A 16571-nucleotide genomic window follows, 5' to 3' on the forward strand; every position below is an offset into this window, starting at 1 on the left:
AGTGCACATACAAGAGGAACTTACCACTGATTTTTTCTCTTTTTCCCGTTCTCTCTCTTTATCTACAAAACAAAGGAAATTAATTTTTAAACTCAGTTTTAAATACCTCAGTCTTCTTTGCCCTATTTGCTAAATGACCTCAAAAACAATAGTTTTTATGCATACTCCTAGCCTAAAAATGTTTACCAATTTGGGGACTCTCGGGAACAGCGGTATGCTCACCACTGTGTACCTATGTGTGACACTGTGCAGCTGCTGCCTGGGTCCCATGGTCCCTTGAGCACAGTTAGCATATTATACTTTCCAGTATCTACGTATTTTATTTATTTATTTATTTTTGAGACAGAGTCTCACTATGTCGCCCTAGATGGTGGCATCACAGCTCACAGCAACCTCAAACTCTTGGGCTTAAGCAATCCTCTTACCTCAGCCTCTCAAGTAGCTGGGACTACAAGCGCCCGCCACAACACCCCGCTATTTTCTGTTGTCCTAGTTGTCATTGTTGTTTGGCAGGCCTGGGCTGGGTTCCAACCCGCCAGCTCCCGTGTATGTGGCCGTCACCCTAGCCGCTGAGCTACAAGCGCCGAGCCTGTCTACCCATTTCATATACTCTTCACTGATGGCTGTCCAGCAAGCGAAAACGCAGAGCACAAGGGGAGGAGTGGGCAGCAGGCACAGGTTTGGTCCTGAGATGCAGGTTCTCCTCCCCGCCCAAGGACATCGGGGCCCACCCTAGCCACGGCTGGTTCTGGGGTGCGTCTCGACCCAAGCCGGAACCTGGCTATAACGGTGACCCATTTCTAAGTGGGTCCCCATTCCCAAGGAGAGCGGGGTGGGGGTGGGGAGCGCCTAAACACACCCCCTGCAGCCGCTGGGTGAAGACTGGTTAAATGCAGTTTCCAGTACCCACTGACCCCCAAGGCCAAAAGAACTAGACTAGGAAGCGGGCTCGGACGCAAGGTCAGAGCAGCCCCGTCCCGCGGGGTGGGCCCCTTCTAGGTCTTTAGAGCCCCTCTCCCCCGCCCAGCCTGAGAGCCGGGCACCGGGCTCCGGGCTCCACCGCTCCCCGCCGCTGGCGCCCGGATACCTGCCAGTGACCGCCCCTTCCCCAGCCCAGGGAGGAAATCGCTCGTTGTTCCGGGTCCATACGGGTCCCAGGAGCCGAAGGGTGGGAGCGGGGACTGCACCGAGGCGCCAGCGAAGAAAAACAAAGACTCCAGTTACCCCGGGGCCGGGCCCCGCGCTGTGCCCCCCGCGGCCGGAGACCGGAGGCGGGGATCCCGGGGCTCCCGGGTCCTACGCAGCGCAACGCCCGGGCGGCCCAGCCCCGCAGCGGCCTCAGCAGCATGGCAAGCCCGGCAGGCCCGGCAAGAGGCGCGGCAGGCCCAGGTTTCCTTTCTGTACGACTTGGTGAGAGCGCCGCACCGCACGTCCAGCCTCGGTCCCTGCGCCCGCCCCACCGGGACGCCAGCCTGGGCCCAGCCCTTAAAGAGACCCGGTCGCATTTTATCCTCTCAGCGAGAGGGGAAATAATCTGAGTGGGGAGTTCGCCGCATGCAGCCAGAAAGTCTTCCCGCTGCTAGGGAATGCACCCAAGACCTGACAGGACTTGGAGGATGGAAAGCAATTAATACCAACAACTGACTGGTTAATGAATTATTGCAGATTACTTAATTGGACACCTACTCTTCAGACACCTGGCACACACTCACTCATGATATCATTTGTTCCTCCCAACAACCCTACTATACTGTCACTCCCATTCTCCAAGCTTGTTGTCAGAGAATTGGGTAATTTGTTCAAAATGATCAGAAGGATTCATTAAGGGATGGAGCTGAAATTCAAGCCCATCTGTCTTGCTTGGCAGTCCAAGCTCTTTCCTCTGAACTTTCCAGGGGGCCACATGCGGTGGTGTGATTTGTAATTGTTCCCATTTTGTTTTTTTACTTCAAGATAAGATATGTGCAGTGTGCATAGGAATTTGTTCATAGTTTTGTTTTTTTTTTAAACTATAGTCCAGCCCTCCAACAATCTGAGGGACAGTGAACTGGCCTCCTGTTTAAAAAAGTTTGAGGACCCCTGGCTAGACTCTAAAGGTGCTAGATCCCTCAAGAAGGCACAACCAATATTCCAACTGGACAAGGGGTGAGTAGGGTGCGGAGGCTACCTGGAAGGTCCATCTATAGTCAGGTAGCAAAAATTCATACAGGAGCCACACAGTATTAACGTGCCTGTAGTGTCAGCTACTAGGGAGGCTGATATGGGAGGATTGCTTTGAACCCAGGAGTTCAAGTCCAGCATGGGCAATATAGCGAGACCTTTGCCTCTAGATAAAATAAAATAAAAACAATTTTAAATTCAGCTCTTATGTGGAGGAGACAGGTATAATTCCACAGGTCCAGGCCCAAGTGGTTGCCATCCAGCCAGGTTCAGCTGCCCACTGCCCAAAAGAAAGCCAATATTCAGAGAGAGCAGGGTTTACAGCAGAGAAACGTTTATTCTAAATAGTACTAAGCAGGAAGATGGAAGAAATTTCTCAAGAATTGGTGAGATGGGATCGGGTTTAATTGTTGTGGTTGTTTGTTTTTTTGAGACAGAGTCTCACTCTGTTGTCCCTGGAGTAGAGTGCCATGGTGTCATCATAGCTCAGAGCAACCTCAAACTCTTGGGCTCCACTGATCCTCTTGCCTCACTTCCCAAGTGCCGGGAGCCAAAACATCTCACAAGAATACCCCTTGTTATCTTGATTTTAGGAGCAAACTATTCTCAGGAATTGAACCGTAAACAGCAACGGTACTTTCCCCTTGCGTATCTCCTCAAAAATGCACCCCCCGCCTTAGGGTCCTTCTCCTAGTAATTTTCCAGAAACTAGCCCCCTCCCCGCCCTGTTAGGAATAGCCCTTAGTTACTTCCTCGTTTGTGTGCTTATAAGTCCAGCTGAAAAATAAACTCTTCGGAGCTTGATCAGACTCTTGACTTGCTCTCATTCTTTCGTGTCTCTTGTCCCCTCATTCGACTGACCCCTTTGTTTCCCAGGTCCCCGTTGAATTCCCCGCGGGCCGGGGCACCCAAGTAGCTAGGACTATAGGCATGTGCCACCATGCCTGCCTGATTTTTTTATTTTTTATTTTTAATAGAGAGGGGTCTCTCTCTCTCGCTCAGGATAGTCTCTGAACTCCTGAGTTCAAGCAATCCATCTGCTTTGGCCTCCCAGAGTGTTAGGATTACAGTCATAAGCCACTGTAAAAATAAAGGAAGAAAGAAAGCCACTGTGCCTGGCCAGAAACAGGGATTTTAGAAACAGTTTGGTGGGCACAGGATTAGGCAAGCAGGGTCTGCTGAGGCTGGTTTTAGGGTGGAATCATCAGTCCTTTGGTATGGGCCTCTGTCTAGGTGGCTCAATTACTGGAATGCAGGGCCTTAGGTGAAGGATCTAAGACCAGATGAGTCCATTTCTTGGCTTGGACAGGTCAGTCAATCTACTGGAATGCAGAACAGCAAGAGAATCTCAAAACTACCCCTAGGTTCTGAATTGGTGATGTTATTTATGGAGTAGAGTTAGGAATCTTACAACTTCCAGCTATATCCTTTAGAGTAGCAATTAAAGAGACACAAACAACAGGACAATGACTAATTATTATCAAGAAAATGAGGGGACAGTGGCTGATTATTATCATTGTTTTAGCTAAGCCTGTTCCTTCACAGAGTTTGATTATTATCATTATTTTAGCTAAGCCTGATCCTTCACAGAGTTTGATTATTATCATTATTTTAGCTAGGCCTGATCCTTCACAGAGTTTGATTATTATCATTATTTTAGCTAGGCCTTTTCCTTTACAGAGTTTTGGGGCTAGTTTTCTCTATTTCTCACCTTATACCCCTTCATCAATCTATAAGGGTAGTTTCACAGTAGCTGGAGCTGGACTGTATGTGTTAATTCCAATGCTTGGGTGGTGAGGTTTCCCACTTCTCTCAGTCCTTGGCAGTCTCCTTTTAGGCAGAAAAGAAGAAGTCATTTGCCAGAGGGTTCACTTGGATCTGGTACCTGAAAGCCACCACCCCATCTTGTGCTTCCTACATATCTGCCACACAAGGGTCAGTTTGCATTTCAGAAATAAACTTCAAGATAAAGGTCAACATTTTTGTGAGTGACTTGGGAAGAGGCTGTTGCAGGTTAATTACTGGTCAGATTTAACAGAATGAAATGAACTAAGCCTGAGATGGGGCAGGATCCAAAGAGATCTGAATAGACTGGGTGATGGCCAAATTATCCAAGCCAGAATTTAAATCACATGAAAGGAGCAATATACTGTATACTTAACATCCTTGAAAAGAAATGCTCCAGGATGGGGGAGCTCCAAGCTCCAGCCGGTTTTATGGGAGCACTTGTGGAAAATCTGAATTGAATTCAAGTATCTGAAAAGAACTCACACTGGTGGGAGGCAAAAGTAAGAGTATACAGAACAGACTGTGATGCGTGGGGGCAGCAAGGACAAGCCCAGGCCGTTAGTTCAAGCTACACACACTCCACACCTACTCTGTGCCGGACTCTGGGAATGCTGCAAGGGGAGAAGCAGATGGTAAGTTCCCTGCTTTTTGTAGAACTTATATTCTTATGATGCTAAGGAATGAGTGCTACTCTAAACAGGGTGACCAAGGAAAATCATGCCCAAGGTCTGCAGAGGCAGGACAGCCATTCCTGGATCTCTCTTCCTAGCCAAAGTCCCCGCCGTGGCCCCCTAACCTGGGAGCTGTTCCCGACAGGAAAGCGCCTCAGGAGAGCTGGAGAGCTGTGGTCTTTAAGCCGGGCAGGCCAGAGCGGGCTAACAGTGGGCTGACCCGCTGGAGGCCCCCTGTAAATCCGCAAATGTACTACGGAAAGGCGAAAGGGGAGGACCGAGCCAGAACCCCCAGAAGGCCCCGGCCATGTGGCGCATGCGTAAAGGGACGACCGCGGCGCAGTGCGCCTGCGCGTACGGGAGCAGCGGGGCGGCGCGCGGCCGCGGCAGCGGTTGTTGCTGCTGCGCGAGGGCTGCAAGAGCTGTGAGTGCAGGAGGCTGAGGAGAAGGGTTGAAGGGAAAGCGCGACTGTTGGGTCTGCGGACGCGATGGAGGTGGCGCAGAGGAAACCAGTACATCGTCCTTTCTGCTTCAGTATAAAAGGCCATGTGAAGATGCTGCGGCTGGTGAGAGCCGGGCCGCGGGGCGGGGGTCGGCGTTGGAGGTGCCTAGGACAGTGAGGTGTGGCTCTGAAGAGTGAACCAGAGCGCCCCGTTTGCTCTTTCAGCCTTGCTTGTATCAGCACCGCCGCTGGGGCAAGGCATTTCGCTCTGCTCCCCTGCCCCTCTTCACACTGTTTAGGGGCACACTCATAAATCAAAATCAGCAGATCTACCCGAATGGCCTGTCCTTGGACCCACAAACCAGGTACCCAGCTGCAGTTGTACCCCTGAGCCGGCAAGGTTTCCAAAAAGTGTTTGGGAGGCCGAACTCGGGAGCTCACGCCTGTCATCGTACCGTGCTGGGAGGCCGGTGGATCGCTTGAGCTCACGAATTCAAGACCAGCCTGAGCAAGAGCGAGACCCCGTCTCTACCAGAAGTAGAAAAAGTAGCTGAACATCATGATGGGCGCCCATAGGTTGAAGGAAGAGGATTGCTCAAACCCAAGAGTTTGAGGTTGTTGTGAGCTATGACGCCAGGGCACTTTACCCAGGGCGAGAGAGTGAGACTGCCAAAAAAAAGTGTTTTGGGGTTTCAGTGGGTGCTATGGATACCATAAAGTCAGACATTTGATGTGACTTAGCTAAAGGCTGATTCAGTCCAAGACAAGACGGGAGGAAATTGCCCGTTTCTAGAGCTTCAGACTTCCCAGGAGCATTGAGGTCAGTTTTGAGCAGAGAATTGGAGAAAGTGAGCCATCATTTGGTGGAAAGTGACCTGCCTCTTTAGAAAAGTGGAGACTGTCATAATTGAAGCAATCCATCACAGAAATTCAAGAAGAGAAAACTTAAGGGGAAGGAAGGAGAGAGGGGTGGAATTAAAATATTTGAAAGTTGCAAATAAGCATTTCTACTTAATATGAGGAAGAAATTTATATTGGGAAAGGTCCCAAAATTAGGTGGTCATTTGGCGGGGCTGGGGGTGGGGTGGGGTGGGGGAGTACCTTCCTAGACAGGAAAGGTAACAGGCGTAGATAAGCCCTTGATGAGGATGTTATAAAGGAAACTCAAATTTAAGATGCATGTAAGATCCTTCCCACACTAAATGTCTGTGATTGAGAGAAATAGCTGTAAGACCATAAAAGTTAGAATGCATAAGAGGTTTAGAAAACCACACTGGAGTTGAAGGAGAGATAACTTTTGGTTAGGAGTAAATAATCAGGGATAAAGTGACCTGAAGCTCTGGAGTTTTATGTCAGATACTGAATGCTCTGGAACACTGGAGGAGGAACAGGGTTTTGTGAGAAAGACTTAGTTTTTGATATATTGATTCCTTCAGCAAGCCATTTGAATATTTAATGTGGTCTGCCCTAGAACCTGGAACAACAAAGATGAGCCAGAACAGAAGTCGCTGACTCATGGAGTTCTTCACTTCAGTGCAGGAAATATACACATGAGCAGATAGCAATAATAATGTGATAAGGTGGAGATAGGGCACAGAACTGAGACATCTAACTGAAGAAATGGTCAGAAAACTCTTCCTAGAGGAACCTAGGGTTGGCTGTAAGGGAAAACTTCCTGAATAAAAGCATGAAAGAAAAAAGAAAAAAAAGCCACAATAAAAAGTTGAGGGTTGCCTTATTCATTCAACAGATATTTATGAGATGGCCATATCATGTGTCAGCCACTGTTCTAGAGAAATATCAGTGAGCAAAACAAAGATCCATGCCCTCAGTTTACATATTGGGGTAATAGAGCAGGGAGATAAACCATAAATAAATTATGTGATATTCTAGAAGGGTTAAGTGCTGTGGAACAAGAGAAAAAGCCAGGGAGAGGGAGCTGGAGAGGAAGGTTACAGGTGGCAATAAAAAATAGAAGGAGTGGGTGGCACCCATAGCTCAATGGGGGTGGGGAGCGCCAGCCACATACACTGGGGGCTGGTGGGTTCAAATCCAGACCAGGCCTGCTAAAACAATGACAACTGCAACAGCAACAAAACAATAGCCAGGCGTTATGGCAGGCACCTGTAGTCCCAGCTACTTGGGAGGCTGAGGCAAGAGAATTGCTTAAACCCACAAGTCTGAGGTTGCTGTGAGCCATGACGCCATAGCACTCCACCCAGGGTGACAGCTTGAGACTCTTTCTCAAAAAAAAAAAAAAAGGATCAGCATAGGCCTTGTTGCAATGACATCTGACAAGGAGTTGAGTGAGGTGAGGGAGTTAGCTATGAAAATATATGTAGAGAAAGAGTATTTAAAGCAGAGTATACCATATAACCAGCTGTGGTAGGACTGTGCCTGAATGGATCAAGAAAGCAAGGAAACCAATGTAGCTGGAGTAAGCTGTAAGAGGAATACAATGGAGATGAAGGTTTTGAGTAAAGGAGTATATGATCTAACTTAACATTTTTTTCAAAAAATATACTAGCTGATATGTTGACAGTAGATTGGTAGGGAGGGACAGAAAAGGATTGCTGCAGGGAAGACGGTCGAACCAAGGAGTCCAATTGCAGTCATCTGAGCAAGAGATGATGGTGGCTGAGACCACCTGGTGGCTGGTGTAAGCAGAGTAGGTAATAAGTGGTCAGGGATATAGTATTTTGACAGTAACACCAACACAATTTATTAGATGTGGGGTGAAAGAGAGGAGTCCAAGATAACTTCCAAGTTTTTTCGGCCTAAGCATCTGGAAGAATTGAATTGCCATCCACTGAGATGGGAAAGCTGATGCATAAAGCAAATAGGGGAGGATTAGGAATTCAATTTTGTATTTCATTGTTAAATTAGAGTTACCTGTTAGACACCCAAGTCATTATTGAATGGGTAATTGGAATAGACAAGGGTGGATTTTGGTAGAGGTCAGGCTTCAGAAATAGAGGTTATTCAAGTCATAAGACTGATGAGGTCATACAAAGGGGAGTGTAGTTAGAGCAGAGAAGAGCCCGGGGACACTTTAACATTAAGAGATTGGGGGGAAGAAGAGGAACCAGCAAAAAAGAATGAAAGGGAGTATTTGGGAAGGCAGAGAAAACCAAGAGTATCTTATCAACCATGTCAGATACCAATGATAGTTTGAGTAAGATTAGGACTGAAAATTAAACACTGGAATTACCCTGTGTATAAATCATGAAGCAAGTCTTTGCTAGAGAAGTAGATAGGAACTAAATCGTAGAAGACCTTAAATACATGGTAAGAGCTAGCCTGTATTCTAAAGACCATGGAAAGCCATTGAAGGATTTTAGATAAAGAACTGCATAAACAAATTAACATTGTAGAAATTTTACAGTAATATCTTTGTCATGGTAGTTCGAGAAAAAGATGCTGGGAAGTAGTAAGGATGAAGAGGAAGTAGCAGTCAAAATGTTTAGGCATTAAGTCAGCAGGACCTGATGTTTGACCATTTGTGGGGAATGAATCAGAACAGTGACCTTATGTTCCTAGTACGGTTGATAAAGTACATATGGTACACCAATTGAAGTTGTGCATACAGGAGGAAGGGGCAAGATGAGTTCAGTTTTAGACACTGTAAATTTGAGATTTCTGTAGGTTATCCAGATGGGGATTATAAATGGCTATTACGTGTGAAATGTAAAGGACAGACCTGGGATAGAGACCCAAATTCATTGAGTGGAATGTGGACAGAATTCGAAGGAATGTCAGATTTTAAAGAAGTGGTTAAAGGAGAGGAACCAACCAAGGGAGAACAGTTGAGGTTTAAGAATTAGAAAAGATGACCTGGGAACCTAGAAGAGTAGAGTAATAGGGAGAAGGACAGCTAATGACAAATCAGTCATAGGAGTCCATTTGGATAAGGAAATTATATTTGTTAAATTTAGTACTTTTGAAATCATTGATGGTGTTAGCAAAAGCAGTTTCCCTAGAATGGTGAAGAAATATTTGAGATATTAGTGGGCTGTTTAAAACATAACTGGAAACATAACTGGCTAAGAGCTTGGGAAAGATGAAAGGACTGTAAATATGGATCAGGGAAGAACCCACTGTGACAGAAATCAGGGAAATTTTAAGAAAATGGAGAAATCACCAATGCCAATTACCATGATACAAAAAGGTTAGAGAGAATGGGGCCTGTAAAGGTGACCTTTCATAATCCATGAACTCAAGACCTTGATTCAGTAAATGGAGTACTTTGAGATGACATGTTGCTACTAGTAATTATAAAGAATGAAGTTATTTAGTAACTAGTTATTGGTAGTCTGACCAATTTAGAAGTTTCGAAGTAAAGTATTTTTACATAAATAAAGTAATTGAAAGAATTATGAATAAGTAGCCTGTATAGATTTAAAGTTAAAATGAGTATGTATATGTTACTGGCCCTTATGGTGTCATAAAAGTTTAGCCAGGGAAGACTCTTGGTCAAACCATTTACTAAAAACACAAGAGACTTTGAACAAAGCTTTATTTCTGAATGGTGCCCGTGGCTCAGTGGGTAGGATGCCGGGCATATACACTGAGGCTGGCAAGTTCAAACCCAGCCCAGGCCTGCTAAACAACAATAACAACTGCAACAAAAAAATAGCCGGGCGTTGTGGCAGGTACCTGTAGTCCCAGCTACTTAAGAGGCTGAAGCAAGAGAATCTCTTAAGCCCAAGAGTTTGAGGTTACTGTGAACTGTGTCACCACGGCACTCTACCCAGGATAACAGCTTGAGACTCTGTCTCAAAAAACTTTATTTCTAAGAATATCGTGGCATTGATGGAACTCCCTGAGACCCATAAGCCCTTTTTTTCCTCTTAACAACTCACTTAATATTGCTGTATTCCATATCTTCATTTGGAAATTAAGAAATTGGATCAGATTGATTATCTTTGGGGGGTTTTTCCACTTAAAATATAAATTTGATTGCAGTGTGTTTATGTAAAAGAAAGTGTATAAAAAGTGGTAATTTTTGTAATAAAGCTTTTAAACATAAATTTATTCTTCTCTGACAATTTGTTTGAAACTTTCCTCCTCAGTGTTTTTCATGGCAACATTCTAAGTATAAATTTGACAGTAGATTCCAGATTGCTAAGAGTGAAGGAATGATGAATGGCTGATAAGAAATGTTAGACAACCATTATACAGACTTTTTTGAGAAATGTAACATGTAGAAAACAGAAAGTATCTGTGGGGAGCAGGATGAAAAGAAGAGGTGTGTATGTGTGTTTTAAGAGAGAACAACTTACATTAGTTTATAGGATGGCAAAGAAAGAAGCTAGCAGAGGAGGACCGATTGAAGAGACAGGAGGGAAAGGAAATGTTTGGTGGGGAACGATCAAGGGAACTAATAATGTGTAAGGTAATGCTATTACACATGCAAGTGGAGTAATTAATCAGGCTTAAAATAGGAAGGAACGCCTCACAAAGAGAAGTCAATACATTTTAGTATGCCTCTTTTATATGTGTGTGTATATGGCAGGAACTCATTTCTGAGTTACTTTAGAAATAATTTCTACAGGTTAAATTTGTATTTAATAGTCATTGAATAAATCATGGGTTTTTTCCTTCTAGGCACTAACTGTGACGTCTATGGCCTTTTTTATCATCGCACAAGCCCCTGAAACATACATTGTTATCACTGGATTTGAAGTCACCGTTATTTTATTTTTCATAATTTTATATATATTCAGAATTGATCGATTAATGAAGTGGTTATTTTGGCCTTTACTTGTAAGTGTTCGGTTTCATCCTTAAAATTTTAACTACTTTTTCCTACCATAGTGAGACATTTTAATAAACTCTTTCCTTCAGCTCTCTTAAATTCTTTAAGGTAATCTCTGATAAGCAGATAGATTTAGGATGGAAGAACTCTTCCTGCTGCTAATATGTTCTGTATGATCCTTGGGGGAGGTTCTCAGGGATCCAGGGAACCCATAGAGCCTAAATTTTCTGCACTACATCTATTAGTAGATGTACCTGATCTTTGTGTTAGAATTCACTTAAATACAGAATTTTTCTTTCTTTTTTTTTTTTTTAATTTCAGCTTGCTTGTTCTTTCTTCTTCGTTTGAAGTACTCTTTTTTGTTCTTGTTGTTCATTTTTTTTCTTCTTTTTTTAAATGTTCTTCCTCTGGCAATGCTCTGTCCCGTTGCCTCCCCAGTAGCTGGAATTACAGACGCCCACCACAATGTCTGGCTGTTTTTGATGTTAGTACAGAGAGGGTCTCACTGCTGCTCATACTGGTCTTGAACCTCTGGGCTCAGGCAATCCATCCTGTGCCTCAGCCTCCCACAGTGCTGGGACTACAGGCGTGAGCCACCATGCCCAGCCGAGAATTTTTCTTTTTTTTTGAGACAAGAGTCTCACTCAGTCACCCTGGGGGTGAGTCCCGTAGCACCACAGCTCACAGCAACCTCAAACTCTTGGGCTCAATTCTCTTAACTCAGCCTCCCAAGTAGTTGGGACTATGGGTGCCCTCCACAACACCCAGCTATTTTTTCTTGAAGACAGGGTCTGGCTCTTGCTCAGGCTAGTCTCGAACTCTTGAGCTCAGGCTATCCACCCACCACAGCTTCCCAGTTAAGGATAGATCTTCTAAAGAAATTTAAATTTAGGACCACATTAATAAAGTTAAAACGCATTCTTTTTTTTCTGATTTTTAACTTTTTAAAACACATTCTTCATCTTTACCTCCCTTTTAAATGTATGTTGATACAGCCTCAAAATCGGAGGATAGAGATAGAGGCAGGTACATAAGTTTCTATTCTTACACATCCCTCATCACTAAATGGAAAATCAAACAAATTGGGAAGGCTGAATAAAGCACAAAATTTTCTCACCTGAAAATATCTGTTAAAAAAAAAAGAAAGAAAGAAAATATCTGTACTCATTAGTGAACACTAAATAATGTTAGCTCGCATCTCATAGCATATAAACTTTGACCTACCATTTCCATAGCATTGGGAATCACTTCCCAGTGGAGTGCCCAAATGGTTCTGAAAACTGTCAAATTAGGCAGGTTGAAGATACTAGTTAAAGTGTATATAGCCTGGACTAAAAGCTGGCTCTAGCTTCTCTGCTCTTTCAGATCTCCTCCCCAAAATCCTGTCTCCATAAGTCTTACTCCTGTGTTCCCCTGCTGTTCCCCTTCCCATATTTGGCTGGACTGAAACCTGCCATGTCTTCCTCTGCTACACTTGTCTTACCATCTTGGATTCCAAAGTTCTGATATCCAAGCTTATAACTCTTATTAAGGAAAGAGAACTTTGGAGCTATTCTCAAACCATAAGCATGACTTAAAGTGGTATCTTCTGGAATTACCTTTGGAGGCTGCTGGTGTAGCATTTCAGGCTACTCACAAGTTTAAAAGTCCATAAAGGAAAAAGCTGTGAAATAGATAGAATCTCTGTAGCATCTCTCAAAACTCCTTCTTGATCTACACATCAGAGGTAGACTGGATTAGAGGGAGGTCTAGGAAAAGTGATTATGAAACCTTCCTTAGGGCTGGGTATGGTGGCTAATGCCTATAATCCTAGTACTCTGAGAGGCCAGGCAGGTGGATGGCTTGAGCTCAGGAGTTCAAGACCAGCCTGAGCAAGAGTGAGCCTCCATCTCTAATAAAAATAGAAAAACTAGCCAGGCCTTGTGGCAGGCACCTGTAGTCCCAGGTACTTGGGAGCCTAAGGCAAGAGAATTGTTTGAGCCCAGGAGTTTGAGGTTGCTGTGAGCTATGATGCCATGGCACTGTACCCAGGGTGAACTGAATGAGACTCTTTAAAAAAAAAAAAAAAAAACCTTCTTTAGTTGGCCCTCATTTAGTGACAGAAAGGCTAAACTAAATTACTCTAAGGATTTCTTGAAGGCGATTATAAATGCTGGTCCACATCTTGATCTTGTAGTCAGAAAGCTGTATATCAGGAGAGTTTAGGTGATTAAAAAAAAATGTATAGACCATGTGCCGAGGTTCATGCCTGTAATCTTAGCACTCTGGGAGGCCAAGGCGGGTGGATCCCTTGAGCTTGGGTTTGAAACCAGCCTAAGCAAGAGCTAGACCCAGTCTTTACTTTAAAAAAATAGAAAAGATTAGACAGGTTTTGTGGCGGGTACCTGTATTCTCAGCTATTTGGGAGGCTGAGGCAGGAGGATCTCTTGCACCCAGGACTTTGAGGTTACTGTGAGCTGGGCTAACACCATGGTGCTCTAGCCTAGGCAACAGAATGAGACTCTATCTCAAAAAAAATAATAATTTGTTTAGTAGATCTTCATACTGTGCTTCTCCAAGGTTTAATAAAACTAACACATTTTACCTTTTTTTCCCAAACTATAATAATTCTCTGGAGCTTCTTACATAACCCAGTAACAAACTTGTAACCCTAAATTTAATAGAATACACTGAGGGAGAGTAACTTATATGTAATTTATATGTAAACTTATATGTAAATTTGGAGGTATCCAAATCCTCAAGAATCGAATTTTGCTGAATCGTATGTTATCTCTTAGAAATGATGCTCTATGAGTAACTAAATTTTTGCTCCATTATGTCACCCAAATTCCTCTCTGATCTTGATCTAATGAAATTATTTATTCAACAAATGTTAAGTATCTGCTAATCCCAGATATTGGTATGGTAGACATATACCCAGGATGGTTTGGATCCATACATCCAGGGAAGGAGATTAAATCACAGTAGGTTTATGAAGAAAAACTGCCTGAACCAAAGGCTAAAGGATGAAAAGTATTATCAGTATACTAATATATGGAGGGGAAAGGGCCTTCCCAATAGAAGCAGCGTGTGGGGGGTGGAGGTGGAGAAAGAACATGATCTGCAGGTAGCTCTGAATGGCGGTGGTATTGAGTTATGGACAAAAAAGGAGCCAGGAGTGGAGGCTTGAAGCAGTAGGGAAATCAGGATATAGAAGGGTTTGTGTGCTCTGGGCATTAACCCAAAGGCTGTTAGGAGTTTTGGGAGGTTTTTAAGTCAGAGTGTGACATAATCCGCTTACCTATCTTGAGAGGATACTGAAATAGGAAGAATAGGTTTAAAGAAGGTAGAGGAAAGCAGGATGGAATGAGGTCAGTTTAAGAAGTACTAGGTTTTAGTTGTTTTGGGGATATTCAAGTGGAAATGTTCAGAACAAGTCTGAACTTTAGAGGAGCTAGAGCTGCAGCTTTGGGAGTCATCACATGGTGAAGGAGTCTGAGCTCAGACTGGCCAAAATGGCTCAAAAAGTATAAAGAGAGCTGAAAGTTAACTGGTAGACACCACCATGGGCATGAGAAATAGGAGTGGCCAGAGAAAGAAAAGAAAAGGCCTAAGGGAGACTGGTGTCATAGAAGCCAAAACAGGAGAGCATTTCAAGAAGAAAGGAGTGGCAAATAATGTCACATATAAAGAGAGAAAGATAAGTACTAAAATATTTATATTTGCTGGCTGGCTGTATAATAGAGAGGCTTCTGGTGACCTTTATCAGCGGGGTTTGCATGTTTCAGGTGACAGGAAATTGTGGAGCAGGGAAGGAAAGGGGACAACTAGAGGGGGCACCACTAAGTTGAAGAAATATGACCAAAGACAGACGTAATGAATAGAGTGAGGTCCCTGGAACGGGAGCCAGAGCACAACTAGAAAAGTTGCCTGGGACTTTTGAACTTTAATTGAAGGTTCCAAGTAATCTGTTTGGAAAAAATGAGTTGTAAGTACTTCTGTCTGATAGCCACTGCCTTTGCTATTGAAGCACACTTGGTCATCTGCACTTAGATTGCTCCATAGTTACAATACGTGATATAATCTGTATAGCAATTCTTTTCTAAACATTACCCTCAAGTATCCAAATAAAAAACATACAAAATGAGCCAAGCCTTTGAGGTGGCATCTAAGTACAGGCTCAAAATTTCTTTGAAATCTCTGTTTTTTTAATTAAATTTACATTCTACTCCATGGCAATGTTCTAAATTACTATTAAGGATCATTGCTGTTCCAGAACAGGCATATCATGTTAGGGTGTGAGCTTGTAACACAGGCTGATAAAGAATTCTCAACTCAAAGATTAAGGTAGGTTTAGAAGCAAGGAGTTTTATTTTACTTTCTAAGAGAGGAAAGGGCATGGCATGAAAAGGAGAAGAAATTACAGGCCCTGAGAATGAGTAGCTTGGACTTTTATTGAAATTTTTAAAGAGGAGAAAAGTTGTTATTGTGAAATAATAACAGAAGGTGGCTGTTTTCCAGAGCAGTCATTCTCTGCTAGGCTGGTCTCATCTGATTTCCTGGAATATTGTCTGGCAAATGCTGAGGGGTTACATACCTTCTTCTGTTTGTTCATTATTTTTCCAGTTCTGCAAAACAAGCTCATTAAAAATAAACAAATTAGCCCCCTGCCCAGGTAGTCAAGAAAGAAGCAAACACTGGAGCCAGCACACCATTGTGTACAGTAATGTTTCTGTGTTAGATGTTTTACTAGCAATGCTGTCCTTTCATATTTTTTCCCCCTATGGTTCTTTGTGTTTCCTGGAACACCACTTTTGTCCAAAGCCATTTATAAATACTTGCACAAATTGCTCACAGGAGGCAGAGCTGCCTGGCTGAGGTAGAGTGTGGTCTGTTGCCTTGAAGCAGAGCAAAATATCCTGCATAGATCAGTGTTAACCTAGGACATGTAGACTCAAAATCGCCTACAAATAAGAACTTTTTCCTTCCTTCCTAAGTGTATCTAATCTTTCCCTGATCCGTTGAACCTTTTTGCACTTTTCTTTTTAATAACTACTGAGTTATCAGGGGTTTAGAATTTGGGATTTCTGTCCTAAAGATTCCTTCTTGCCTACAGGTATCTGCAAACAAAGAAAAGCCATTTCCAGAATAAAAATGATTTACCTTGCCTACACTATACATTCATTCAAAAATATAAATTGTACTTTTTAATGCCACAGTTCAGAATAAATATGCTTTCTTTTGGAAAATTGTTAAACGAATGGACTATATCATCAGAAATAACAATATAGTTGGCCGGCCATTGCATATAGATGTATGCAGGAATATTCCTGAAAATTACCACTTTCTCATAAGTGTGTGCTGTTTCAAATCTTTTTTTTTTTTTCTTTTACACAGAGCCTCACTATGTTGCCCTTGGTAGAGTGCTATGGCATCACAGCTCACAGCAACCTCAAACTCTTGGGCTCAAGCAATTCTCTTGCCTCAGTCTCCCTAGTAGCTGGGACTACAGGCGCCCACCACAAGACCTGGCTTTTTATTTGTTTGTTTGCTTGTTGAGCAAGCCCAGGCCAGATTTGAACCCACCAGTCCCAGTGCATGTGGCCGGCGCCCTAACCACTTAGCGACAGGCACCAACCGAGCCTGTTTTAAGTCTTTGTAATTGCATTTTAGTAACATGAAGTTTGATATACACTATAGATTAGTCTGCATTTTCTTATTAAAAATGAGACTTTTTACTTCTCAGAGCACACATTCTGCTTTAAACCTTCTA

At 43.4% G+C, this 16571-nt stretch overlaps 2 protein-coding genes across 5 annotated transcripts in view; one reads left to right on the forward strand and one right to left on the reverse strand.

Annotated features, from left to right (window-relative positions):
* TK2 (thymidine kinase 2) overlaps window positions 1-4907 on the reverse strand; it is a 32601-nt gene extending 27694 nt beyond the window's left edge. Inside the window, exons 1-3 of one of the 3 annotated variants that reach the window (XM_053603329.1) lie at window positions 4745-4907; window positions 3872-3990; window positions 25-62 (exon numbers count right to left, since the gene is read on the reverse strand). Coding sequence is in view for 1 of the 3 variants with exons in the window: in XM_053603323.1 (XP_053459298.1) it covers window positions 25-62; window positions 1225-1348 (162 nt within the window). In the remaining 2 variants the exon portion in view is untranslated. Of the gene's footprint in view, window positions 1-24; window positions 63-1224; window positions 1540-3871; window positions 3991-4744 lie in introns of those variants that run through there. The other 2 variants (XM_053603323.1, XM_053603338.1) reach the window with 2 other exon arrangements.
* Window positions 4908-4982: 75 nt separating this feature from the next.
* Window positions 4983-16571, forward strand: part of CKLF (chemokine like factor) — a 28096-nt gene continuing 16507 nt past the window's right edge. Inside the window, exons 1-2 of one of the 2 annotated variants that reach the window (XM_053603377.1) lie at window positions 4983-5185; window positions 10669-10827. In XM_053603377.1, the coding sequence (XP_053459352.1) occupies window positions 5108-5185; window positions 10669-10827 (237 nt within the window). In that variant the 5' untranslated portion in view covers window positions 4983-5107. The remainder of the gene's footprint in view (window positions 5186-10668; window positions 10828-16571) is intronic. The other variant, XM_053603385.1, reaches the window with a different exon arrangement.

The sequence above is a fragment of the Nycticebus coucang genome, chromosome 2 (genome assembly GCF_027406575.1).
Source record: "Nycticebus coucang isolate mNycCou1 chromosome 2, mNycCou1.pri, whole genome shotgun sequence".
Classification (NCBI taxonomy): domain Eukaryota; kingdom Metazoa; phylum Chordata; class Mammalia; order Primates; family Lorisidae; genus Nycticebus; species Nycticebus coucang.